Source organism: Eleutherodactylus coqui, chromosome 1 (assembly GCF_035609145.1).
Source record: "Eleutherodactylus coqui strain aEleCoq1 chromosome 1, aEleCoq1.hap1, whole genome shotgun sequence".
Taxonomy (NCBI): domain Eukaryota; kingdom Metazoa; phylum Chordata; class Amphibia; order Anura; family Eleutherodactylidae; genus Eleutherodactylus; species Eleutherodactylus coqui.
In genome coordinates this window covers 97,786,569-97,812,590 of record NC_089837.1, presented here as the reverse complement: position 1 = coordinate 97,812,590, position 26,022 = coordinate 97,786,569, and the positions used below count along the sequence as shown (strand labels likewise).

The following is a 26,022-nucleotide window of genomic DNA, read 5'->3' as shown; positions in this document are numbered from 1 at the left end:
GCAGACCTATATCCAAGCCTCCGGGTGCTGCAGCAACCCATCGGGACCCCGCAATCGCATTAATGCGGGTCAGATGGGTAAGAGAAGGAGCAATGTCACTGTCAGCCTTTTACTTGCTGCAGTCACACGAACTGCGGCATATAAAGGGTTAAACACTGACGCCGTGAAGTTTCTTCAGTCCCCGATGTTAGAGCAAGTGCGCCCACTCTCCTCGGCACGGGAGAGCCGCGTCAGACCTCTAAGGCAGAGCTGTCAAAAGACAGTGCTGCAGAATAAAGCCCCTTTATGGCCGCTGTCAAAAGACATATGGGCGGTTGTTAAATAGTTAATTTACAGCACAAGATCTATTATTCAAAATGTGTCTAGAACCCTTATCTGTTGTTCATACCGTACCTTGTATATTACCGTTAGGCTGCTGTGAGTAAGCAGTCTGTTGGGAAAAGGCCGTCTGAGGGGGGAATGCAGGCTGATGAAAAGTCCCACTAAAGCTGGTAGGAAGACTGTACGGTGCCGATGTCCCGAACCCAGCGGGCATGCTTAGTGAGGCGGTTCCAAAAGAAGCTGTTCCGGATACAACCAACAGATACATTAGGATACATAAAAGACAACAGATTGCCTAAGCCATAACCTTTATTATGAGCGCAGAAGTCTCGAGCAGCCAATGAAAGCCAGCGCTGGATTACCCAATCACAACCATTCAATGATGTAATTCAATGAATAGCTGTGATTGGTTAATCGAGCGCTGACTCTCATTGGCCGTCGTGGCACTCGATTAACCAATCAGAGCATTAGCTTGCAGGAGGCGGGGTATTCAAGCCCCGCTACCAGGAAGAACTGCTCTATTGGCATGCAGGAGGGTACGGCAGCCTGCAGCAGCGCCGCAGGCAATGGCGAAGCCCGCAAACACTGGCTGCGTTCTTTTGAGGCAAAAATTAATATAAAAGTGTCTCATTTTTGGGGAAACCTGGCATCTCCCTAAAAAATAAAAATATAAAAAACTAAATAATTTTGGTAGCTGAAGAAAAAAAAAAAAATAGAACCATAAAACTACCACATCCCTAAAAAGTGTCTGGTCCTTTTGGAGCGAAATCCTCTGTTCTTTAAAGCGTTCACTACAATCATAATTCTGGCACTTGCTGAACCAGAATTTTAAATTTGGAACCCATAACTCGTTACATGAGGATATTAGTAGAGGCTGCGAATCATCCGCATGGCTTTAACCTCTAGTGCCAACTTAAAGGAAATCTGTCAACTCTATAAGCTAAATTATGGGCTCATAGGAGCCAAATCGCTGAATCCAGGAATGTATTATACTTACCCCTCACTGGCATTTCCCCACTGTGCACTGTCAAAGCTGCCACCTGCATGTACCCAGCGGGCTACCCTAAATCTTCCGCTGGTTGTACACCGTGGCAGCTTTGACAGCGCACAGCAGAGGAGCACTGAAGGAGGAGAAGTAGAATACATCCCCCATATTCAGCATTGCAACTTCTACAGGGCCATAAGTTTAGTGTAGTCTCATACATAGGGGCTGACTGATTCCTTTCACGTCCGAAAGAAGTGCTGAAGAGTGGAAAATGTCCCAACCTTCAATTCCTACAAAACCTAGCAACAGTAAGAATCCTGTATAGGGAATAGGCGCTTTGTGGTAGCTATCAGAAGGGAACTAACAGGTAGTTTTAAAGCAGAAAAACAAAAAGGCAAAAAAAAAACACCAAAAGTCCCCGACACTAAAATATGTATCTATCTGCTGTATGAAAACCTACTGGCACAGGAACGGATATAAAATAATTCTGTGAACGGGGCCAAGTTATGGGATCTCATCACATAACCACTAGAAACATAGGGAAAATGACAACAGTGACCTAATAGATTACATTTTGGTAAGGAAATAGTTGTGGCCTAAACATTAAGCATAATAAAAAAAAAATAGATAGCTTTAAGTATCTAGTTATAAAGCTGCGTCACAAACACCACAGACTCCCCAAAACATGCATTAATGTGAAGGGGGTAATACTTCTGTAGCAAAACACTCAGAACAAGAGGAAGCACGGTCCATTCAACTAGAGGAATTTACACGTCATAAACCCAAAACACAACAAACACAGTTTGAGAAAAGTATCTCCAGGAGACCAGTAACGATCTCGTAAGACAGGCGCATGCTTGTAGGTTTCCACACATAGGAGGCTATAAGGAGCATGCAACGATCACCTGGATTAATGGTCTGGCATGTGAATGGGAAGACTGGGAATGTCCTCGGAAAGAAAACTGAAACATTGCAGGGCGCATTAACCATTATAAAATAAAGTACGTACGGCGAGCTCTACATCATACGCTGATAGCTGCCCAGGGCAGTACCACCTTTTAATGGATAACCAGCTAGAAAAGTATGTATGCCCGAGATTAGAAAACGAGGGCTTTTTACTGAAAAGAACAGCGCCACTCTTGTCCACTGCTGGCGTCTGGTATTACAGCAGTCCCTCATCCATGTTAACAGGGCTGCGGTATACCAGCCCCGCACCATAGAGAAGATCAGTGCTGTTTTTGACAGAAAAGCAGAACCTGTATTTTAATCTCAAACAACCCCCTTAAAAAAAAAAGTAGCAGCACACCAGAGGATTACACCACAATGCAAGTGGATGAGACTTTAAGCACGGGATGTAACTTGGGGTGCAGATTTGTATATCCACGGCATGTCGATTTCTGCAGTGGATTGAACCCCTTTCAATGTAAAAGGGTGAAATCAAACAGCAAATCCACAGCATACTTACAACAAAATGGGCAGGTGAATTTCTTGCAGATTTTTTACCGCCATGTGCAGTTACCCAAAGTGGCGCAAACTTTGAAACAAGACAGGATATGCCCATTCGGTCATAGAAGTTTGACTCTGAGGTCAGCTGGAACAGAGCCCCGAGGCTGAGATGAGCCACAATGGGCTCAAGCCACCCATTTCATCAAGACCAACAGCCCTCTCCCTATATACAAACAGAAGAGGAGCGGTCACGCTTGATGCTGCATGACCTGCCCCTCTGACTGGAGAGCTATGAGTCAAACCTGAATTAGGGCTGCCCATGGCTCCACCACCATGATTTTTGTGACAGGTTCCCTTTAAACACTCAATGCTATCCAGTAAGTCAATAAAAGTTGACATTTTACAAAGTAAGGTCAGAAAACATTTTCAGCTACCACATATGTCAGTAGGCCCCATGGTTGGAAAGTGCAAACCCCTGTGCCGCTACATGCATTTCTTGGCCCGTGTAACTTTGTAAAAGCTTTATCAAAATCTAGCGGTTAAAAAAAATGCAATTCTTGAAAATAAAATAAAAACGTGCAAATGGTGAGCTGTGCAGACTGACTGGTGCCAACACGAGTCCTACACCAAATACTTACAGGTCAAGACAAGACAAACAGGTCAACATAAAAAAAATTAGATGGGTTGATAAAATGTTACATGCTGTGGGAAGTAATGAAAAATAAAAGGTATTCTTCAGCTGTAACATGTAATGTGAATGTCAAGCGGTCTACAAAGCCAAGCAAGACATGATATCAGCACCACGGCTGGATAAAAACTGGGACAGACTACTCACAGACATCCATTGCTCCTGCAGCTGTCGGTAGTCTGGTCGGGTGGAATGGGTGAAATGGGGCACCCGGGTAGTCCAGCTCGGTCGTGTGACCATCACGGACTCCTGGTTGAGAATTTAAAAAGTGTTCTTCCAAAGGCTTGTAGTTTACTAAAACAGTACAGAGCAGGCATGCCAAATGTGAAGGACAAAAAGGGGGCAGAGTTTAGGAGAGGCGGTATAGCTCCAGGAGAGCCATCGTAACTTGGGGTGTTGGAGGAGTTACGATTTCAATGCAAAGTTTCCGTGAAACCTCTTAACGAATATAGGGTTATACATGCCAGAATGGAACACACTGGAAGTTTTATGTCACTTAAAGGGATGCTAACCTTTACTGCCAGAAAGACTGGGCGCTCGCCTCTTGCCCTCTGTGATGGTCCCAACAGTCAGCCCCTTTCTGGTTAGAAATTTATAGCCTATTAATTTGTCAATATCATCTTTAGTGAAAACCCCCTCATTCCCGCATTGGAGCAAGGCCTTCAGTAACCTACATTAAAGGGGTTGTTTTTTAAAAGAAGCTTGATACTGCTGACACTATTGACATGTGGGGAACAATACATTAGAGTATGTGACAAAGGTAATAATTATTATTGCCTGTAATGTCCAGCTACCTTGCAAACGTGAAGTTTAATCCATCCTGTGCTGTATGGTCATGACTCCCAAATGGTCCAGTGAGCAGATACCAACCAGCTCTGCAGCCCACCAGTGACCTCCAAACCCCAGCCATTCTCTGTGATTGACAAGTTACATAGACGACGTCTCCCAAGTTATCCATGGGCTACCTGGTAATGAATCCCAAATGGTGCTGTGAGAAGTCCCATAGAGCACGTGAAGGATTAAACCTCACTTTTACAAGGTATCTGGGCATTGTAGGCTTTGCAAAAAAAAACTACATACCATTGGTGTCATCTGCTCCAATGGAGGCCAATCAATATTGACATGTGTGTTGAGTCAGACCCCAAGCAATCAGCTGTTTGAAGGGGTCCCAGAGCTTGGTTGAGCACCGAGGCCCCTTCATTGTCTACACTGCTATGTACTGCCCAACACTATACTTTTAGCAGCTGCTTTGCTTGGCAATGCAGATTTGTCCAATTCAAATAAGGGAATTTAGCACTAAACCAGGGCTGTGGCTACTTAGTTCTTGGAGCGCCAGTAGTCAGTCCGCCACACATCATAAAGTGATCCTAGCAATAGGCCATCAGTTTAGAAGATTGAAAACACCCATCAAAATATATAGCGAGGGGGTCATTATTAATGGGAAGTTTTTTGTTTATACGTATGCCTACAGTCAGCAAATCTGGTCATCTACTCTGTGACCTGACCTCACTATACACGTGAGAACGATTCCAGGACTATGAGTCCCCCAAGGGAATATTTACCATTGAAGTCTCAGGGTCATCTTACATCTATAAGAGACCAGCAGAGCAATTATAGTAAGAAAACCAAACTATAACGACTCCTAGAATATTGGGGTACATGAAGCAACGTCACTATACCTGGAGGCGCTCGTCCGTTTGTCTGGAACGGGTTCACAGCAGGTGCAACGGCAGCAGAAACAAATGGGTTCGTTGAGGCAGGAGCTGGAAAGTAGACATGACATCAATGTTTTAGTATGGAATGTTAAATGTATTTCACACCGCAGTCTAGAGACATGAAGTGGAGCAGTTGGGAGAACTATGTGCTAGTATATAAGCAGAACTCAATTCAGCCATATTTACTTCAGAAACTGGAATCTGTTCAATAATCAACCAATTCCGCTCTGTTCGCGCTGGCGTCCTGCCTTCTGTCAGGGCTCCAAATGCATGTGAACAGAACCCAAAAAAGTCTTACCCCCAAACGCTCCTGCAACTGACGGAGGTGGGTGTGTGTGCGCTGCTTGGACTGCAGCCGGGATCCCAAATACATTGCTGCAACAGAAATGGAAAGAAGCTTAAAATTATACATGAAGGATGTGTAAAAGCTTTCCAAGAATATCTACCTGTGGGATTCACATTTCAGAAGGTAAAGGTTTAACCCCTTTCCCCCGCAGGATGCAAATTTACATCCTGGCTGGGAAGGGGTTCCTGCAAATGGACATAAACATACATCCTATGGATGGCACAGGCTCAGAAGCTGAGCTCGCACCATCTGCAGGGGTAGCTGCAGATGGCTGACAGCCAGCCGCCCGTCGTAACAGCGGTGATAGGTGAGAACACAGATCTCTGCTGTAAACCCCTTATACGTCGCAACGTGTAAAGAATGCAACAGAGGCTCCCTCTGCACCCTGTGCACCCTGTGACGTCACTGGCCCTCCACTATGTAATCGTGGAGATCTGATGGCTTGGCAAGCGGACACCAGACAATCACTATTAACAGCGATAATACGTTGCAGTACAGCAATGTATTATCATAGCGATCAGAACGTCAAAAAGGTTCAAGCCTCCTAAGGCTGCCGGTCCACATGGGAATAAAACATTGTGCCCTTTCCCATCTTCATTTAATAATAGTTAAAAAAAAGTTAAGAAATAAAAACACACACGTTTGGCATTTCAGCCTCCGTAACTTGCACAATATATTAAAGACACCATCTCGCTGAGCAAATGCTATGAAAAGGGAGGGGGGGGGGGGGGACTGCGCCAAAATACTTTTTTGTTAATTTCGTCTTCCAAAAACATGCAACAACAGTGGTCCAAAATAGCAAATGAGCCACAACATGGTACCAATAAAAATTACATCTCAGGATGCAAAAAACAAGATCACACAAAGCGGTCAATGGGGAAAAAAAAGTTATGGGAATTTGTGTAAAAGTAAGAAAAAGGTAAAAAAAATTTATATAAACATAATTTAATTTTGGTATTGTCGTATTCACACCAGCCTGCAGTAAAAATTTTCATGGCATTTATGCTGCATGATTAATGCTGTTAAAAAGTAAAACCGCACTGGCAGAATTGATGTTTTTTCTTTTCTCCCGGCCCTCCAAGAAAATGTAAGTAAAGCCAGGCTCATCTTCGTTTGTAAAATGACGCGCTTAAAAACGCTGCGCTTTTACAGAGTTTTTGAACGGCGTTTTCAAATGTGTAGACAGCGTTTTTAACGCCCCCCATCATTGCAATGGGTGATGTGGTGCATTAAAATAAATAAATAACTGAAACGCACCAAAATAGAACAGACTGTGTTCGGGAAAAACATTCTTCTGAGAAGCCCCATTGAAATCAAGGGAAGTTCAGTAAAAAATGCCTGAGTGAGAGTGGCCGAAGGGTGGTTTCACACCTGCATCTGGGGTTCTGCTTTCCTGCTCGGCAAGCAGGAATGGGGGATCTCCGCAGCCGAATGGCTCTGTCTAAGGAAGGAATTAAACAGTGCCGGACAGACCCCATTGGCTATAATGGGGTCCATCTGCTTTCTGCTGCTGGGCGGAAGTGCTGCATACAGTGCTTTTTCTTCCAATATGTTGAGCCAGATCTGTGATGGAGGTTCCAACGCAGAGGTTTAACCTGCCGAAAGTGATGCAATACATTATATGCACCAAACATATGGCACCTATAAAAACTACAGCTAGTCACAAAAAAACAAGAAAATAGGTTTTGAAAAGTGGAGACGAAAATTGTTGCATCTTTAGGCCCAAAATAGGCCATGTCACTAAGCGGTTAACGTTTTGGGTTTTAAAATAAATCTCTTTAAAGCCATAGAGGGGCGCTCTGAGCTTAGAACAAAGGTTTTTTCCCCCCCCCCTCTTCAAAAAAAATAAATAAAATAGCCCCAGTGCTGTACATGCACAGCGTTACTGAAGCCCCTTCACACAACAGAGAAACTGTCCGAAACACCACGTGTATGATTAATACAGCTTCTGTTAGTAGGAAACAGCCAGATTTGTGCGGTCTTAAATATTTTAGACAAGGCCACGCTCACAACTCATAAAAGAAATAGTTGACTTGTGAAACATACTTATCTGTTGGGGCTGGTGCCGCTGGGACAGGGGTAGAAGACACTGGTTTACCACTATAGCCACTTCCTTGTGTACTGCCACCTGCAAAGAAAGGCCTATATAAGTGGATATTGTAGGCAAATATATGACCGAGGACTGAATGTGGGTCACTAGTCTGACGACATGCAAAGACTAGAACACTTCAGGTTGAAGAATCTTACTGGTTTCCAGAGTACCGCCTCCATTATGCCCGTTTATGTAATCTCCACTAGTAAGGTCAGGGGTCACACTGCCGGATGTGGAATCTGCTTGCAGAGGCCTGCGGTGGATTCCAGCTGTGAGCCCGGCCATGACCCTGCATACAGCGGCATAATTTACTGCGTATGACCACGTATTTACGCAGGCAGTCATGCACAGTACACCTTTTTTTTCTTCACATGTCCCGCACTGTCACTTAGCGATGACGCAGGTACCGGAAGCCCATATACAATGTAATTGTATGGGCTGCAGGTATATCCGTGAACACAGAGCACAATAGACTGTCACGCGTTCCGTAGTAAAATAGAACATGCCGCGTTCTATTTTTCATGAGCAGATTGCACTATTCCGACCCGCTAGTGTGTGCGGAATGGTGTAATGCAATGTATTTGATCATACGATCGCGGAATCCACAATTCAAATCCGGTAGTGCGAGATCAGCATAAGTCTTATTTTTAACAAGAAATGGTATATAGCTGAACACTGACTGAATGTCTGTAAAACATGTCAGCAGGATCAGACTACACAGGTTTGTTTGTAGTCTGTAACCATGGAGACAGTGTCCTGCTTAGGAGCTGAAGACAGAATTATAGGATATTTTTAATAAAGACCATTTACATTTCAGGTTCATTTTGGATAAACTGGAGCACTGGTTGTAAAAGGATAAAGGGAATCTGTCAAGTTGAACATGGTGCCCGATCTGCAGGAGGCAGGTTATAGAGAAGGAGCAGACTATACAGTTATACCGGTCTTGTGAGAAGCGATTCAGTATAAATTAGTGGCATATTAATTGACATTCCTGCTCATTCTGGGCTTAGACTTTCCATTGGGGGTCCTATAAGTGACAGCCATCCTTGTATAAGTATGCCTACACAGAGGTCCAGTGGGCGGTCCTATCCATAACTAATGGCCAAGTCCAGAATGAGCAAAGATGTAAGTCAGTGTTTCCCAAACTCCAGTCCTCATGCACCCCATAGGTCATGTTTTCAGGATATCCTATAGTACCACTACCTGTGGCAATGTCTGAGGCGCCGACAATAATTACATCACCAGTGCAACGCTGAGAAAATCCAGACAACATGACCTGTTGGCAGTCCCTGAGGTCTGGAGTTTGGGAAACACTGATGTAAGTGAATAAAAGTTAGATTAAATCTTTCCCCATAAAACTACATATCCATCTGCTCAGCTCCCGCCTGCAGATCAGACACTACATTGAGCATGACCGGTTCTCTTGAAATCTGGCCTTTGACAGAAGACATTTATATACTGTATACTTTTCTAATGTCTATAACTAGGCAGACACCAGACTGCTAGCAGATCATCAAAACACAGTGGATTTGCCAAAAAAATATTCTATCTGCGGCCATCTCTCAGTGATACTTTGGTCAAAAGCTGTAAATCCACAACCCAACCCGTCAAGAGGTTCTTCACTGGTTTGGAAATCCATGGAGGTCTTTTTTAAGCCCATGCCTGCAGCCTACTCACAAGCTTAAAGAGGTTGTCCCACTTCTAGCTGCTTTGTTGCAGGAAGCAGACAGCTCTATGCATTGCACAGTGGCCTGGGCTAGTACTGCAGGCTGAGAAGTGAATAGGACTCAGCCTGCAGTACCAGCACAGACCACTTCACAATGTTTGGAGCAGTCTGCTTCCTACAGCAAAACAGCTAGAAGCAAGATAATCCCTTTAGATCCCACATGCCATACAATAAGTTATTTCCTTAAGTGGTTCCAGGGCGAGTCATGACCATGCTACCTACAAGTGTGCAGGCAGACTGCAGGACTGACCTGTAAGGAGATCCCATGTGGATCCCTTGATGTGTGGTGAAAAGTATATCTAAGGGGGTGGTGTGAAAGCTTTCTGGATGGTCACAATAAAGTGGTTCCAGACAAACCTTACAGGAGCACTAACCCTAGTAAATCAAGGATAAAAGAAAAACCGGAAAGAATGCTACCATCACTGTTCTTCATTTTGCAGTATTTGTTGCATGATACTAGAGAAGTCCTGCAGAAATCCTAAAAAGAACAAAAGTTAATCTCCTGCCGATCTGTTCCATTTTCAGCTAGGGAACAGCTGAGGAAGTGGAGCTAAATTATATTTTTGTCCTACTGAAGACAGGGTAGAGGGGAAGCATCCTGCTGCAGCTAACAGTCTTGCACAGCGAAGAAGGTCAAGATGGCAGATCTCCTGGGACACATTTTTATATATTTATTACTTTATATCCATTTCTCATTTCAAGTTGTAACATGACATAAGACAGGATCGAAGAAAAGGAGGACATTAGGAGATAAAGCGCCTGGATATTAATCTCTTGCTTTTTATGTTTAGCGTTCTTTTAGGTCGGGCAAGTCACACTTTGTAACCTAAGATTTTTCCAGAGTCCCATTAACAGATAATCTTACCTTGCACGCCGCTGAAGATATTGTCTAAGTCTGCAAGCGCTGCATATTTATCTGCTGAAGGCTGAGTTAGTTTACTAGCAGCAGCCATTTTACTAGCTCCAGTTGAATTAAAGGCCCCAAAGTCAGCACTGGAGGACTTGGGAAAATTGTCAAACTGAGCAAAGTTTGCATTTGCGTTTGTACCTACAAAATAAAAAAAAAAGGAGAAATTCTTAAAAATACTACGGGCAGATGTTCACGTACTTATTTACAACAGTGAGATGCCAGTCTGAGTTTAAGTAACAGTTGGACATAAAGGCAGCAGGCTATAACAGAACAGAAGTTTTAAGCCGGAAGTTTTTGAACTTTTATAAAGTTTCTATAAGTTGCGTGGAAGAAAAAATAAATAAAAAAATTGTCCATAATCCATGTTCTTATAAAGGCCAAAGTGAAAATGTTAAAGAGCTTCTTTGCACAAACCTAAAAATTTAGGATGCCCAGAGTTATTGTGTTATTACTAGGCTGCTATACTATGTATGAATAATAATGTTGAAAGGGACAAAAAAAAATTATGGTTGTATCTCAATTGCTAGATCACTTTCCTAGAAAAGTTAGAGTAAAGCCAGTTACAGTAGACCTTTCCAGTACAATGGTCTTCATTATAAAATATCCTGCAATCCATTCACAAACACAAGTATATCTAATCTACACAGACTACACACACCCTAAAACTACACACAGCAATTACAAGTGAAACATTGGTAGTCGCCCCTTGGAGGGACAGGTAAGACTTACGGTAAGGGGTCTGCAGAGAGAAAGCAGATGTAAAGTCACCAAAACTGCAGCTGGTAGAGAGCGTTCTGAACGCTGAGCAGCCATGAAAGGGGAAAACAAGGAAGGTGGAAAAATAAAAAAAAAATAAAAAGGAAGGGGGGGTTGCAGAGAAAAAATAAAATCAAGATGCCATGTTTAAACAAAATTAAAAGACCAAAACAGAAAATACATGCAATGACCAAATGAGAAATGTAGGCCGCTAACATGCTGAAGAGCATTACGAGAACCAGGCTGTAAGAAACATTGGTAGAAACACGCAAACGACCTCTTCTGTGTAGGGGGCCGACACTGTGCAGAACAATAAAGGGGCCCCCATGACGATGATCAAAACAGGAGAGGAAACCTTCTTTCCATCCTGACTCTAGGACACAAAGGGCCAGGACAATGACATCTAATAGGCTTTACATTCTGGACCACCCACTACCCCTCTCTTCTGGTAATGCAGGAAGGCCTGTTTTAATTTTAGGCTCAGCACATTCCTCCGACTGTCTATGTTATAGAAAAGCTGCAGGAAGCAGGAAAGCTGGATGCCATTAGCAAACCCCTATACGAAGAGGCAGCAGGAAACTCCTATGTAGGGTGAGGCACTCCTAGTACAAGGTAATGAGGAGGATGGACGATGGGATAAACTCATCAGCTTCCAAGTGACAACCTGGTACTTAGGCCATGGCATAGAGTAACTTGTCACACTTTGATTTTTCTTTACCCCTACAGCATATGTCAATTACATACATGTTATGTGGACTAGACATTGGAACATCACAGATCACAACAGGTCCGACTAGCTGTACCAAATGGTAGAAGAAAAGCAATATTGTGCTGTTTTTAGAATAGCCAAAAAGAAATAACCGAGCGCTCAGGAGGCTCTGTGTTCATGAGACCGAGGCTTCCATGCCAGTGATTTATGGCACTGATATACATCAATCAGGAACAACATTAAAACCACTGACAGCTGAAGGATTGTCTTGTGACAATGATGGGTTGGAGTAGGAAACAAGTGATCAGTCAGTTCTTGAACTTGATTTTTTGGAAGAAAAATGGGCACGCTAAGGATCTGAGCAACTTTAACAAATTGTGACGACTAGAAGGCCAGGTCAGGGCATCTCCAAGACGGCAGGTCTAGAAGGGTGCTCCCAGCAGGCAGTGGTTGGAATCTACCAAAAGTGGTCGGAGGAAGGACAACTAAGAACCAGCAACAGGCCCATAGACAGGTATACTATGGAAAGAAAAAACAGGCCGTGCGGAGGCAGTATGATGCTCTGGGCAAATCTGCTGGGAAATCTTGCAGCTGGTATCTGTATAGAGGTTACTTTGAAATGTACCACTTATGTCAACCCTGTTGCAGGCAAAGTTCACCCACAGATACGCTCTATCAGCAGGATAATGGCCCCCCTACTACACTGCAAAACATCTTCAGGAATTGTTTGAGAAGGGTGATGACTTCTCTCAGTCAGATCTGTGGGATCTGCTGGGAAAACAAGTCCGATCCATGTAGGCCACATCTCACAACTTACAGCACTTAAAAAGGGTCTTCTAGTAATGTCTTGGTGCTAGATACCACAGGACACCACGAGAGGTCTTGTGGAGTCCATGCCTCGATGGGTCAGAGCTGTTTTTGCAACATAAAAGGTCCTAGAAAATATCAGGCTAACCAATGTATATATTTGTAAATATGCCTGTACAGAACAATGTCAATCCTTGGTGAGAGGCTACTTTTCGTGGCTATTAAAACCCAATATTTTATGTGAAATTTGGTATCAATTAGTCAGACCTGTCATTATACATCACCATTAAATAGTACACCCTATTCTCACGACAGATCTACTTTCAAGTGCCAAGTCAGCTAAAACTACACTAAAACACCATTTTATGTAAATCTGTTCTAAATGTCTTTCCGGTGGCCATTTCTGATTTGTACGAAGCATTAGCATCGGCAGTGATAGCTGCAGTTTTGAAGGTCTGGATTTGTCCCTCTTTTTGGGTATATCAGATACTGGTAAGAACACAATGTGGTTTTTACATACAAATTTTCTCCATGCATTGGCTTTCAGAAGATATCCTAGAAGTTTATGTTAAAACTTCCTCTATATCACATGAAGAGCAGATACAAAAGGTTTCGTTTTTCGGATACATTTGTATAGCAGCAGTTTTATTTGATTATCTAGATTTAGTATCCACTTATCAATTCTTCCAAACTACAGTTACAAGGGTCGGCAGACAGTAATGCCATTTGGATCGTTCATCACTGGCTCTTCTGCGCCCATTTAATACACAGAAGCATTTTAGTGATGCGGCCAACATCAGAAACCCCTGACCATCAGCACGGCTCAGACCTGGGGAAGTGATGTTGGCACCGAGCACTTGGCAGGAGGCTACGCCACTAAAAGGCAGCATGCAGCAGTTTTTGTTGTTAGCAGATGAATGAGAGGAATCCGGTGCGTTTCTCATCTCGGACGTTGTGATGACTAGTGCCGAGAGATTTATGTCGCTGTTTTGCTGTCCATTGCTTTGCCTGTTCTCTTGCACAATTTCTAAAACGTTCCCGTTAATCTTCAGTAAGCCACTTCAGACAAAAGGAAAGCAGCCAAGGGAATGTTTCTACTTACATGAACTTTTATTAGAATCCTTAAAAAAGTCACACTTGAACAGCCAAACAGAGCAACTTTTTATGAGGTACCCCAGACCGACAATCATAAAAGAGTATAAAAATGCACCATGAGAATGATATGTGGTCTGTAGCAATTCATTAACTGGCCACAAAATTTGATGGTGATAGAAAGACTGTATGGAACTTGCCTACTTCCCAAAACCAAATAAATACTGCATGGTCAGGCCGTTTTCCCACTGCCGTTGAAAGCCTCCATTGCTCCTTCCAATACCTTTAACAGTAAGAATAACGCCATATACAGAGCTAGTTCTTACCATCACATATACCAGAGCCTCAACGGACCCCATTAAAATTAAACGCATTCCGCGTAGTGGTCGTAGCTTTACTGTAAATGGAAGTCATGAGGTTTGTATGAACAGAACCTTGCAGGGACACTAAACCTAAGGCCGCTTTAAGACGAGTGTATTCTAGCTGCAAATTTGGCCCGTGTTTTTCAGACTATGGATACATGGATTAACATTAGCTCTGGGTTTATTATGTGGCCATATTTTTCATGGCTTTAAAAAAAAACAAAAAAAAACAAAGTAACAGCGACATGACCCTTTTTGCCCGCTTTTGCCCAGTAGAAAAAAAAAAAACAATATGGAGACAAATGCAGATGAAAAACTTATGACATACAGTTGTAATATCATCTGTAAGAATGGGTTCCCCTTTCCTGCTCCGTTTGGGGGAGCAGGAAAAGGGAATCTCCACGGTTGAACAGTCCTGAACAGACCCCATTGACTGTAATAGGGTCCATCTGCTTTCTGCTCAGATGCCTGGCTTTTGGACAGAGGAAAAAGCGGTATTTTGAGCCGGAGAAAAGCCAAAGAGACATTTGTGTCAACGAGGACCTGTGGTTGGGAGCATACCCAGAGCAGATGCTGAAAGTGTTAGTAGAGCTTATGAAAGGCTTCCTAGCAGCTACTGAAACAGTCTACTATAAAGATGGTGGAGACCTCCCAACATCTCTGGGCGGCATCATCTTCATCCAAGCGCATACAAATATGGCTGCGTGTGATACTTGGGCTACAGCCCCTGATCGTAGGATCGGTACCGATTAGGCAAGACTGAGAATCTGCCTCTATTTTTTTGTGCCATCAGCGTCACATCTCCACGAATCACGAATATAAAAGAGGAATTCCAAGATATTTGTGCAGAGAATTCAGCCACTGTGCACTATGCTATATTGCCGAGCCCTTGTATGGTGACGGATATTAACATACATACAAAACCATAAAATAAGACAAAAACCAAAAACACAGCTCTTGTCAAATCGCTTCAATAGAAGGGAAGCCATGCTGGTAAAACTATAATAAGAACAGGAAGGTTAGAGAAAATGTACTGACTGAAGACAAGAAAGCACACACAACACAATATGTAATATAAAGACACTATAATACACAGCAATACACTAAGCAGATGTAAGAACAGGCACAAGCACAGAGGAATGGAGAGGTCAGCATCTTGCGGTCAGCTATAGCACGAGGCTTTTCCTATGCAAGCTGCAGGAGAGGCAAAACTACCTGTATTTAAAGGCTGGGTGGGTGTCTGACTCGATGGGGGAAACGCTCCAAAACTATTCGCGCCACTAGACTGTCCAAATGCATCAAAGTTTGCAAAGTCTGCATTGGCAGAGCTGTGAGCTGTAAATGTGGAAAACAGAAGGGGAGAAAACAAAAAGGAAAAAAAAATAACATAATGGGGTTAATGAGGATGAGTAACATAATACCAAAAAATAAATGCCAACATCAAAAATAAACAGATTAGTGAAAACATAGAAATGTCAAAATGAGGCACAATGAAGGAATGACTTCATTAATACTTATTTGGCAAGAACAACGAAGATGAGAAGATGTAGCATTGAGGCGTTTGGCACGTGCCATAGCTTATCTCTCTGGAGCATTAGAATGCTTATGTTTTATAGATATTGTCCTCGATGTACACATGACCGCCGTTAAAGGGGTTTTCCAGGGAGAATACTATTGATGACCTATCGTCAGGATAGGTCATCAATAGTTGATCGTTGGAGTCCCAAGTGATGGACCCCAGCCAATCAGCTGAGCGGGCACTTGCTGTCAGCACCGCTAATACACAGAGGGCTGCGTGGAGAATTCTGCTCCGACCTCTGTGCATTTGCGGCACTGTCAGCATGCGCCCGCTCAGCTGATCGGACGGGATCCCAAGCGATGGACCCCAGCTGATCACCTACTGATGACTTATCCAGAGGAACGTTCATCAATAGTATTCTCCCTAGAAACCCCTTTAACTACCACTCCCAGCATCTCTGATTAAACTGAAGCTCAGACACATATGATTAGAATTGTAACAAGGGTGTCAAAACTAAAAGGTACAGGTCCATGGAGGCTTTACTGCTGTAGTATCACACCTGAAGTCCGCAGCAAAACGGCATGTATTTACATGTGGCTTTACCACAGTGACAATGATGTGGGTCTTCATACATGCCATCATTATGTGATCAGTGTAGGTGTGACCACTGATCACAAAATCCAGTGAGCCCCTATGGAGGTCTACCAGACACTGCACCACTCTCATCCATGTGCTGTGTCTGGTATTCAAATAAGGGAGATGGAACAATCCCTCTGTAGCGCCACCTATTGGATGTCAGCATTCCTTCAAATTAGACAAGTCTTCAGAGCAATGGGAATTGAAAACCTTTTTTTTTCAGAATGCATTCAGCCCCAGCCCCTGAATGATGCGGTCTGCCCAGCAAGACATGACAGGGCGGCAGGAGGATATTTCTGATTTGCTGGCAGATAGCGTAGCAATAGTCAAGCATTAGCGTCTTTGCTATACAAGCTTGGTAGTCTAGTATTTGTTTAAGAGAGGTTTTGTATTTTTTCTCCTCTTCACTTAGTTTCTCAAACTAAAAATGTCTTGCTGGGCAAACCGCATCATTGAGGGATTGGGGCTGAATGCATGCTGCCCCAATCCCCTGATGATGCCATCTGTCCAGTGAAACGTCAGGGTGGCGGGAGGAGATTTTTGATTTGCTGGCAGACTCTAGACTATGACTGCCATTGGCAATGCCTCAGTTTCTTTACCATACCAAATACTACTCTTTTATACTTGAGAAGGATTTTTTTTGCCTTCTCCTGACTTAGGCCTCACACACATAGGTAGATTTGGGCTGTGGAATCCGGGGCGGGTGTATGCCTTCCATAGCATGCTATGACAATGTGATTTTTCATGCTTATGAGCGGAAATCAATTGCGATTTCCGCTCGCAGGTGGGGGGGATTTAATCGCAGCATGCTCTACTTTCGTGCAGGACCCACATTGATGGGTTCCATTGCAGTCAGTGGAAGCCGCCCAACCTGTGCCCATTCCGGAATGTCAATTTCAGAATGGCCGCAGGGCCTGCGTCATTGCCTAGTGACATCGCAGGGAAATCTGTACTGCGCATGTGCAGAAGCGCAATGGACGATCTGCAGTACAGATCAAGATGAAGAAATACAGGTATGCGGGGTCACCAGCCACTTTCAGCGCCAGATTCCATATGCGATTCTGCTGCCGGAATCCAGACCTGCTGTGCGCATGCGGCCTAACTCTGCTGCCACATATAGTTTAATCATTAATGCTTGGTCATTGATTATTCTCTTTGAATATTTTTTAATTACACTTTTTAGATCACTAATGGTTGATAAGGGTTAGTTTTTAATGCACCATCCTTGATAGCAATGGTGCTCTGTAACTTAATAGTAGATTACACATCCAGCACATTCACCACGGTCTACTATCTTTGCTACAGAAGTAGCTCCACTGACGTCTAAATAAGATATACATACATTAATCTTGGTGACCATGACCCCCATTAAGAACGTAAGAAAATGTAAGTTTTGCGTTGATATCCATCTTTGGTGTGTTACTTCATAAGGATAGTAAAATGCAGTATGTGGGTTTTTTCCAATACCAAATAAAGCCTTTATTAACGAAAAACCAATTAAATAGATAGACAAGTTTTACTTGAAAAAAAGAAAAGATAGGAAAGTGGAACATGATTAATGTATAATGAGGAACGGCGTGAGCTCACCTTACACTTCAACAAGAGTCCCCAAGAAAACATGTAGCGGGACGAGATGTCATTAAAGACATAGTATGCATTGTTTTCCCCAGCAACTGGCCGACATCCAAAAAAACCTGACACTGCTTCTCAGGGAACCCTAAATTATGCAACAAGCTGTTACATTATTAAATCTGCCCCTTGACCAAAAACAAATACATAAGAAGTTGGAAAAACCTGACCCAAACTTCCAGAACGTACAAACGAACTGGAGGCATTTAGGGCATCTTCACGCATACGGTAGTTTTTGAGAAATCAGTACTTCTGGTAAACTTTAAGGGGCAATTCAAAGAATTCTGACATGCCACATGGACTGCAAAAATAATGGCTGCTGCAAATGCATCGTGGGGCATCAATAACATTCAGGGGTGGAATAAGACTACAGAATCTTTCTTACCTGTATGACTATTGAAGTTTGCAAAATTGGCAAAGTTAGCAGTAGCGGCTTGCTGTGGTGCAGGAGTGGCAAAGATGTCTGCTCCGAGGTCACTCAGGAGGTCAAACTGCTTCTTCTCATGATGATGGTGGTGATGATGCTGCTGCTGGAGGGACACCTGATTGCGAGCCACAACAGGAGACTGAAAACAAGACCTTTGTTAGCCAGCCAGGAAGCTATTTAAACCATGTCATGTTCACCCCAGCTACATGTCCTGCGGTTTATCTATACGCAGGATCTATCGCACTTAATTATTGGCCTGTGTGAGAGGACCTTAAAGAGTAACTGCACTTTTTTGTGAAACTTTTGACATGTCAGGGAGACACATCAGAAGTTTTGATCAGTGGGGGGGGTCCCGCTGCAGAGACCCCGGCTGATCGCTAGAATGAGGGGGGCTGCATCGCTTCCTCAAGCGCTGTGCGCCTTCTGCTGTCTGCAATGTTTTTTGCCTCCTCCCAGCAGCTGAAGACGGCCTGATAGGGGTATATTGGCGCCTTCTATACACCTCTGATGCAGTCTTCAGCTGCCGAGAGAAGACAAAGCAGCAGGCACACCCAAAAGGGGCACAGATCTCTGACACGTCAAAAGTTGCACACAAGTGCAGTTACTCTTCAAGTATCAGTTACAACATTTGGAGTACATATTAACCTGCCTGCTGACAAGCTCCCTATGCCACTCCTAAAGAGGCTCATGATTTGTTTTTTCCAAAAGCACCCAGTTAACTGACCAAGTCTAAGACTTCAAGTTTTTAATATGGCAGATATTACTATTTATATATCTTAAACTGGTTATCCCATGAACCTTTGTGTACACACAAAAAAAATCCAATGTTAATAATGCTTAAAAAAATAATTCTGAAACACACATTTTTCCTCGACCTTTAGTTTGCTCCCTCGGTGGGTTATGATTATCTACTTGCATTGCTGCCATTGTAAGTTTAAAGGCTATGTACACTTTAGCACTCTCTCTCTTAATAATTCTGTTTTGGGAAATGAAGACTTTTTGCGATTCACTTCTGATTGGTTTCTATGCTTGCATTGTTTTTCACGGCACTGTAGACCGGAGGACAAATCTTAGCAAACTGTCAGCGTAAACTGATTGGTTGTTTCTCAGCTCCTCCCCTCGCCTGCTTCCCTGCTGTGAACTGCATTCACTGCTTTTCCATTGAGCTATCCTAGAGGGCTGTATAACCCTGCTGGAGGGTGGTGGAAGAAAGCAGAGAAAGCTACTATAGAGGGCTGTAATACCCCCTTGGTAAATTTCCTGCATTTACCATCAATAAACTGTGAACTGGACAATCAGCCACTCAAGGATGATATAGATGGAGAGATAGCTGTGTAGTATTGAATGGGCGTGATTATACTACACAGCCTCTGAAACAGAAGAGGGGAACTGAGCTTGTGTGCATTCGTGAAAGACTAGCTGATCAGTGCTGGGAATGCCTGCACTCAAAGTAGGAGGCTTTTTAAATGCACAAGAATGAAAGCTCAACGCAAAAAAAAAATCAGATAGGCTGCTCACACATGCATTCACAAAACACTGCATTTTACCACGTTTTCGAGTGGCATATTTGAATGCACTCTATAGCGTTTAACACACCCCATCAGTGTAATTGGTGAGGAGGTGCGCTAAATCGTGCAAAAATAAAGCAGACAGCGCTCAGAAATTGTGGCGCTAGAAACACTGCATGCAAGCTGCTGGTCTGCAAAACCCCATTGAAAAATCGATGAAGGCGTTGCACTGCAATTAGCGTGACATTTGATAAGGTGCGCTAATCGCAGTTAAAAAGCGGGCTGTGTGAGAGTGGCCTTAGTAAGATTTATGTATTGATTTTTCATGCACAAAGCTTTCCATAGCCTTTAATAGCGGAAAAGTCACAGAATGGACAACATCGCTCTACAAAAGTATGGCCTCTGAACTGTAGTAGCTCTTGTGAAACTAACTCCAGCACTGTCAGAACCCGCTCGGGAGTTTGTGGTTTCATACCAACAAGATAGCAATGCACTGTAATTGACTAGAAGCAGAGTTCCACATTACAACATAGTTTGGAGAGATGAAAGGAAGGTTTTACTGCACACTAGAAGTGACTACAGTCCATTACATTTCTTGCATCCATATTTTTGTTTATGGCTACGCACTGAAGTACCCAGCATTCAGACAATGTAAATTACATACTAAATAATTTACCACCTCCTACGTAGCAGTCCCTTGAGAGATCGCACTTGTGTTCTAGCAGGTGGTAGAAAGCAGCAGTAATTAGTTGGGCAGTTCATTAGAGCTCTACTTATTGGAAAATCTCAATGCCGACTGCAAAGGCACAACTAGAAAACTACTACTACTTGTGGGGAAAGCCATTTCTAGGAAAAAGTGGGTTATTAAAGGAAAAGGGTTTCAGAGAAAGCATTTGTGGAACAAAAGGTCATGCAATGAAGGATGAGCGTGAGTCACTGGCAGGAAAAACAAGAGGAAGCCTTCATTCACCGCCCCAAGTATCTGCAAGCGGAGCATCGGCGTAAGAATCAAGAGAGGAAGCAACATCAAGAAAAGGGAAATGCAATTGGGAAACAAGTCAGATGTCGCCTCAGCATTTCAGAGATAGGCAATAACATGAAGCAGCAGAAGAGGTCAGTCCAGCAAATGTCACAACAGAGCTAAGCTGCATGTTAATGTTTGAACCTAATCAACCCTAAAAATTCTCGTGTGACTCTAGTTAAGAGTCAACTCCACTTCCCTGTCTTCGGCTAGTTTCACATCTGCGTCAAAACCTCCTGTAAAAGGTTCCATCGATGGTCCGGCTGCAAATACCGGAAGAAAAAGATTTTTCTTCCACTCTAAAACCGGTCAACTAGGCGGGAAGCACTATAGTCAATGGAGTCCTGTGGCTCAGCTTTGACCCTGCTGAATTAGATACTGCGGTTAAACTACAGCCATGACATTCTTTGAGCAGTTTGGTTGTATACAGTCCTGCCCAATCAGATACCTGGTATGGAGAGACGCAACTGCAGGATGGGCAATACAGCTGCAATGGCAACATTAGAATAGGACCAATGCAAATTACCCGCCCAGCATTTAGCTGCATTTTTTTTTAACCCTTTGTCCAATTGGGAAGGAAAGTATTGATGCACAATGCCTTTAATTGGTATAAAGTCATTTTAATTTGTGCAAAAAAAAAAAAAAACACTGAAGAGTAACAACTATATATTACTATTAAAAATGGTGTCTCATCAATAATGATTACAGGTTCTGCTGTCTAGGAAACTTCCCTGCATGTTGAGGTGTGCAGTGGGAGGTGATATATACTGTTGGGCAACAAGCTCTACTCTATACAGACTATCAATGTAGGCTAATCCATTAGATGATCTCCCAACCAATTAACATTTCCTGGAAGAAAAAAAAAGTGTTGCTAAGGACACTAAAGTAGTAAGAAACATCATTTCACTGAATACCAAGAGAATATTTAAAATAGAACAGGACTGTGACAGAGGCTTTATAATAAAGCTGTAATGAGAGTAGGCCCCGTGAGAGCTCCGCAGTATCAGCAGTCACCTCCCAGGTATGCACCATAGATGCTGGGCGCTACTGAGTGCTTTATGCTCATACAGGACACTTCTATAAAATGACTTGCGCACCATCCAAATTTACCAGGATTTTGAACAGCATGAAGAGAGAATGTTTCAGTTGTTCACATACTACTACCGTGTTTCCCCGATAGTAAGTCACCCCCGATTGTAAGACGTATCGGGGGTGTCAGGGGGGTCGGCCAATGTAAGCCGTACCCCGAAAGTAAGACATACCGTAGAAAAAAAAAATCATTACTCACCTCCCCCGGCGTCCTGTCGCGCTCCGGCAGGATGTCGCTCGCTCCTCGTCCCCGGCGCAGCATTGCTTTCTGAATGCGGGGGCTTGAAATCCCCGCCTCCAGAAAGCTAATACACACGCCGTCAGCCAGTTACAGAATGGCTGTGATTGGCTGAAGGCGCACGTGGCTTCAGCCAATCACACTATTCAATGATGTCATTGAATAGTGTGATTGGCTGAAGCCATGTGCGCCTTCAGCCAATCACAGCCATTCAATGCTGTCATTGAATGGCTGTAACTGGCTGACGGCGTGTGTATTAGCTTTCTGGAGGCGGGGATTTCAAGCCCCGCATTCAGAAAGCAATGCTGCGCCGGGGACGAGGAGCGAGCGACATCCTGCCGGAGCGCGACAGAACGCCGGGGGAGGTGAGTAATGATTTTTTTTTTTATTATAAGACATACCCCGAAAGTAAGACAGTCTGGCTTTTGGGGATAAAAAGAAAGTAAGACACTGTCTTACTTTCGGGGAAACACGGTAGATGTGAACAGCTCTGAAAAGGTAAGGTTTGTAGAAAAGTAGGTTAGTGGAACTCATGCCATTAAGTAGGGAAAGTTGTACTGAGACAAAACCTGTCAAAATGTGTGAAGCATTACATATTCCATTCCCCCCACCACCACCACCTTCAAGGTGCAAACTAACGCACCTTTAGGTCATGCAATGCCTTTAATTAAAGCAACCGTCCATTCCTGGTATAAATTTGTATTACCTGCTGCACTCCATCAATTCCTGGGACCCAGTCTGCTCTTCCACGATGACTGCAGCACTCTTCTCACTACCCAGTTCACATGCTGCACACACCCCAGCTTTCTGATTGGCAAGCACTGGTCAACAGAAAAGTAGCATGAAGTGTCTCAGACTACAGTGTGAACAGGGTAGTGAGACGAGTGCTGTGGCCACCTTAGAAAAAGCTACAAACGGACCATGTCCCAAGTCCCAAGTCCAATCTTGTCCCGAGACCAGGGATATTAAGCACACATGCCTGATCACAGCCACTGCCAGTAAGTGCTAAAATCAAGTGTTGCTGGAGCACCCAAAGTTTTTAACAGGGGAAGGTGCCTCATAATGCAATTGAAGGTCACCATTAGGTTACTGAGTCAAGTTGAATAAAGGTCATCTCTATGGGACTGACAAATTGCTGAGCGCTGTACTAGGCCATCTCCATCAGTCTACAGAGATGAATGGAGTGGTACACACATGCTCAATCACCACTGTCATTCATTCTGGGGTACAAAGAACCCCTGTTTTTGCGATTTGTCAAAGTTCCGGCAGTTAGACCTTCTCTGATCAGACACTTGGCCCATAGTCTGTGGATAAGATTAAATTTAAAACTCAGCACAATCCCTTTAAGAGGTCCAAAATAGGAAGGCCCTTAAAGAATGAATTATACAGTTAGGGTCAAAATTTACCTATAGACCTGTACCTACAGAAGGTCCTGGAGGAAACTGCTGAAAAAAAAATTACATACACTGACCAATGTGAGCCAAGATATAAACTGGGTACTTTAGTGTAATTATGCACCCTCAGTGCTGTGGGTGGGCAACATGGACAGACCGGGAGGGACAAAGAAGAGGGTGCTAGATGTGAGGGGGAAAAACTAATTTATGGATAAAATAAACAAAAAAAAAAATATTCACGCTAGACAATGGAAATATTTACTACATCTAGACTGTAGAATGCAGGATATCAGGAACCAGTAAGTACAACAGTACGCTTATCAAGTGGAAAACATGGAGAGAGCTTGCCTTTAGGGCCACCGAGGGTCGGGATCGACTAAACGGCTAACAACCCTTATCAAGACCATGCACAAAGGTTACGCCACAGATCATAGCATAATCAAGATGGGGTTTGTATGCAATCGGTACTGAGCTCCAAGTAGCACTACTTTCATGTTACAGGCAAGCAAAAGCAGGTAGCCTCTCATTATGGGAGCATCACATGGTGCTCATGATACAGCATGGATGTTGCATCAGTCTTGTGACCACTAGATCACTATATGTAATCCTTTAAGCATGTATGCTGCATTATAATTCTGCACATAACTTGCTCACCTGGCTCGGAGTCCCCTTGTTCAGCTGCAGAGATGGTGCAGCCTCCCCCAATAGAGTCTTTAATGGTTTTACTTCTGGTGTACTACTGGCGCTACTTGCAGAGGACCCGGATATAGAAGCATGAACAGAGGCCACCACCCTGGCTTGTTCTGGAGGGACATACCTGTGGAGAAAAGGGAAGGAAACCAAAAGGGAACACTGTAAATACAGAGTACAGTGGACACTTCAGCCCGACTGTAAGAGTGGGCAGAGACCTTCATGCTCCAGTATTCACAGTCCTACGGCTCTCCGAAATACTTTAAAAAGTAAATGCACTTTTCACAAATGTTTGACATGTCAAACGTTTTGATCAGTGGGTGTCCTATTGCGCAGACCCCCACTGATCACTGGAACAATACACCTTCATGAGACAGTCTTCAGCTTCCGGGAGGAGCCAAAAAGCAGCAAGGACAGCTGAAGGGGCTGCAGCACCCTCATTCTGGCGATCAGCTAGGGACTCAGCAGCGGCACCCCACTGATCAAATCTTTTGACATGTCAGACACGTATCAAAAGTTTGTTAAAAATGCAGACTTTAAATGAAACTTCAAGTGAAACATTACGTCCACATCTGTAATAAGATGGTTACACATAAAAGATAAAAAAGTGTGTGTATATAGGTTATTAAAAACAAGTGACTGTACAAATATTGGAAGTTGTTAAAAACCACAAAATGCATTATGCTTTCTTTCTGGCATTTATATATTATAGAATTTCCATCCCGACTCTCTAAATGATTTCAACAAGTGAAAAATGAACAGCTAATTAATGCCCCACTTCTGGCATATGTGAACCCCGGTTAAGGAATTGGAAATACTTGCTAGACAGCACACAAATTCAGAGGCCTCAAATAAAAGCAATAAAGGGTTATTGCCATCTTAGACAATCATGGCTAAGATAGGAGTAAATACCTGAATACAGCTGCCAGAATTGGGGAAAGAGACAAGTTCACTGTGCTACGCTATTTCTGTAGCTTCCATTCACTACTATGGCATTACGAGAACAGCGTGGAACAACCACTTCAGCTGCTGCAGTAATCCCAGCTTTTCACATCTCAATCATAGTTGCCCGAGATGGGAATAACCCTTTTAAGTGGACCCATCACCGGATAAAAATCAGTGGTATTGGCTGCATGCCTCTAACAAACCCGTCTTCCCCTCTACCCGGACAGGCTGTTCTTAGGGCCGGCTTCCGGTACTGTCTGTGTCAATTGAGCATAGACTTCTAGGATAGCATGAGCACAGAACTCTGAGAACGAGTCAGATTTTCATGCGCCACCGGGAGTTTGGAGGGGACACCACTAGATCAAGGGAGCAAGCGAGTATTAAAAAAAAAGCATATGACCCGACTCCCTGTCACGTCCCCCAACACCACTATAGCTTAGTTTCTGATGATGTGGGGATGTGACAGGTTCCCTTTAAATGAATGTGGCTGTGCTGCATTTCCTAATGGAAAAAAAGCCCGTCGGCAAACGGAAGGGGCTCCAGTGCGGAACTAGTGTGGTACCCCCTTTACTGCAAGCATCGGTAGGAGTCTCCGCAGTCAGAAAGTAATAGATCCTAGCGTTACATCACTTTCCATAGTGAGAAAACCTTTAACCTGGCATTAAATCTCGTCATTTCCCATAACCCTACAATATTCTTTATCCCAGGACACGTTCGGCTGCACTTACCATCGCTTTTTCTCGTATTTTTCCTGTAGGAATTCTTTAACTTTTTGAGGGTCTCTAAAGTCTGGGATAGCAGAAGACCTATCATCAAACAATCCTAGCCAGATCTGTTTGCACACCTAGAATAATAGAAAAAAAATGTATATTCAGAACAAGCAGAATGTAATTAAAGCTTATAATACTCATTACTTGCATTTTTAAGACGCAGGACAAAAGGTGAAGAGTTCACTGCATAAAGCAGCACAT

General features: G+C 43.4%; 1 protein-coding gene across 3 annotated transcripts in view; it reads right to left on the bottom strand.

The window, feature by feature from the left end:
* AGFG1 (ArfGAP with FG repeats 1) overlaps positions 1-26,022 on the bottom strand; it is a 72,633-nt gene that overhangs the window by 6,566 nt on the left and 40,045 nt on the right. The window contains exons 3-12 of one of the 3 annotated variants that reach the window (XM_066598187.1): positions 25,780-25,895; positions 24,071-24,233; positions 18,125-18,305; positions 15,171-15,290; positions 10,185-10,367; positions 7,548-7,629; positions 5,454-5,530; positions 5,120-5,203; positions 3,588-3,689; positions 394-561 (exon numbers count right to left, since the gene is read on the bottom strand). In XM_066598187.1, the coding sequence (XP_066454284.1) occupies positions 394-561; positions 3,588-3,689; positions 5,120-5,203; positions 5,454-5,530; positions 7,548-7,629; positions 10,185-10,367; positions 15,171-15,290; positions 18,125-18,305; positions 24,071-24,233; positions 25,780-25,895 (1,276 nt within the window). The remainder of the gene's footprint in view (positions 1-393; positions 562-3,587; positions 3,690-5,119; positions 5,204-5,453; positions 5,531-7,547; positions 7,630-10,184; positions 10,368-15,170; positions 15,291-18,124; positions 18,306-24,070; positions 24,234-25,779; positions 25,896-26,022) is intronic. The other 2 variants (XM_066598189.1, XM_066598188.1) reach the window with 2 other exon arrangements.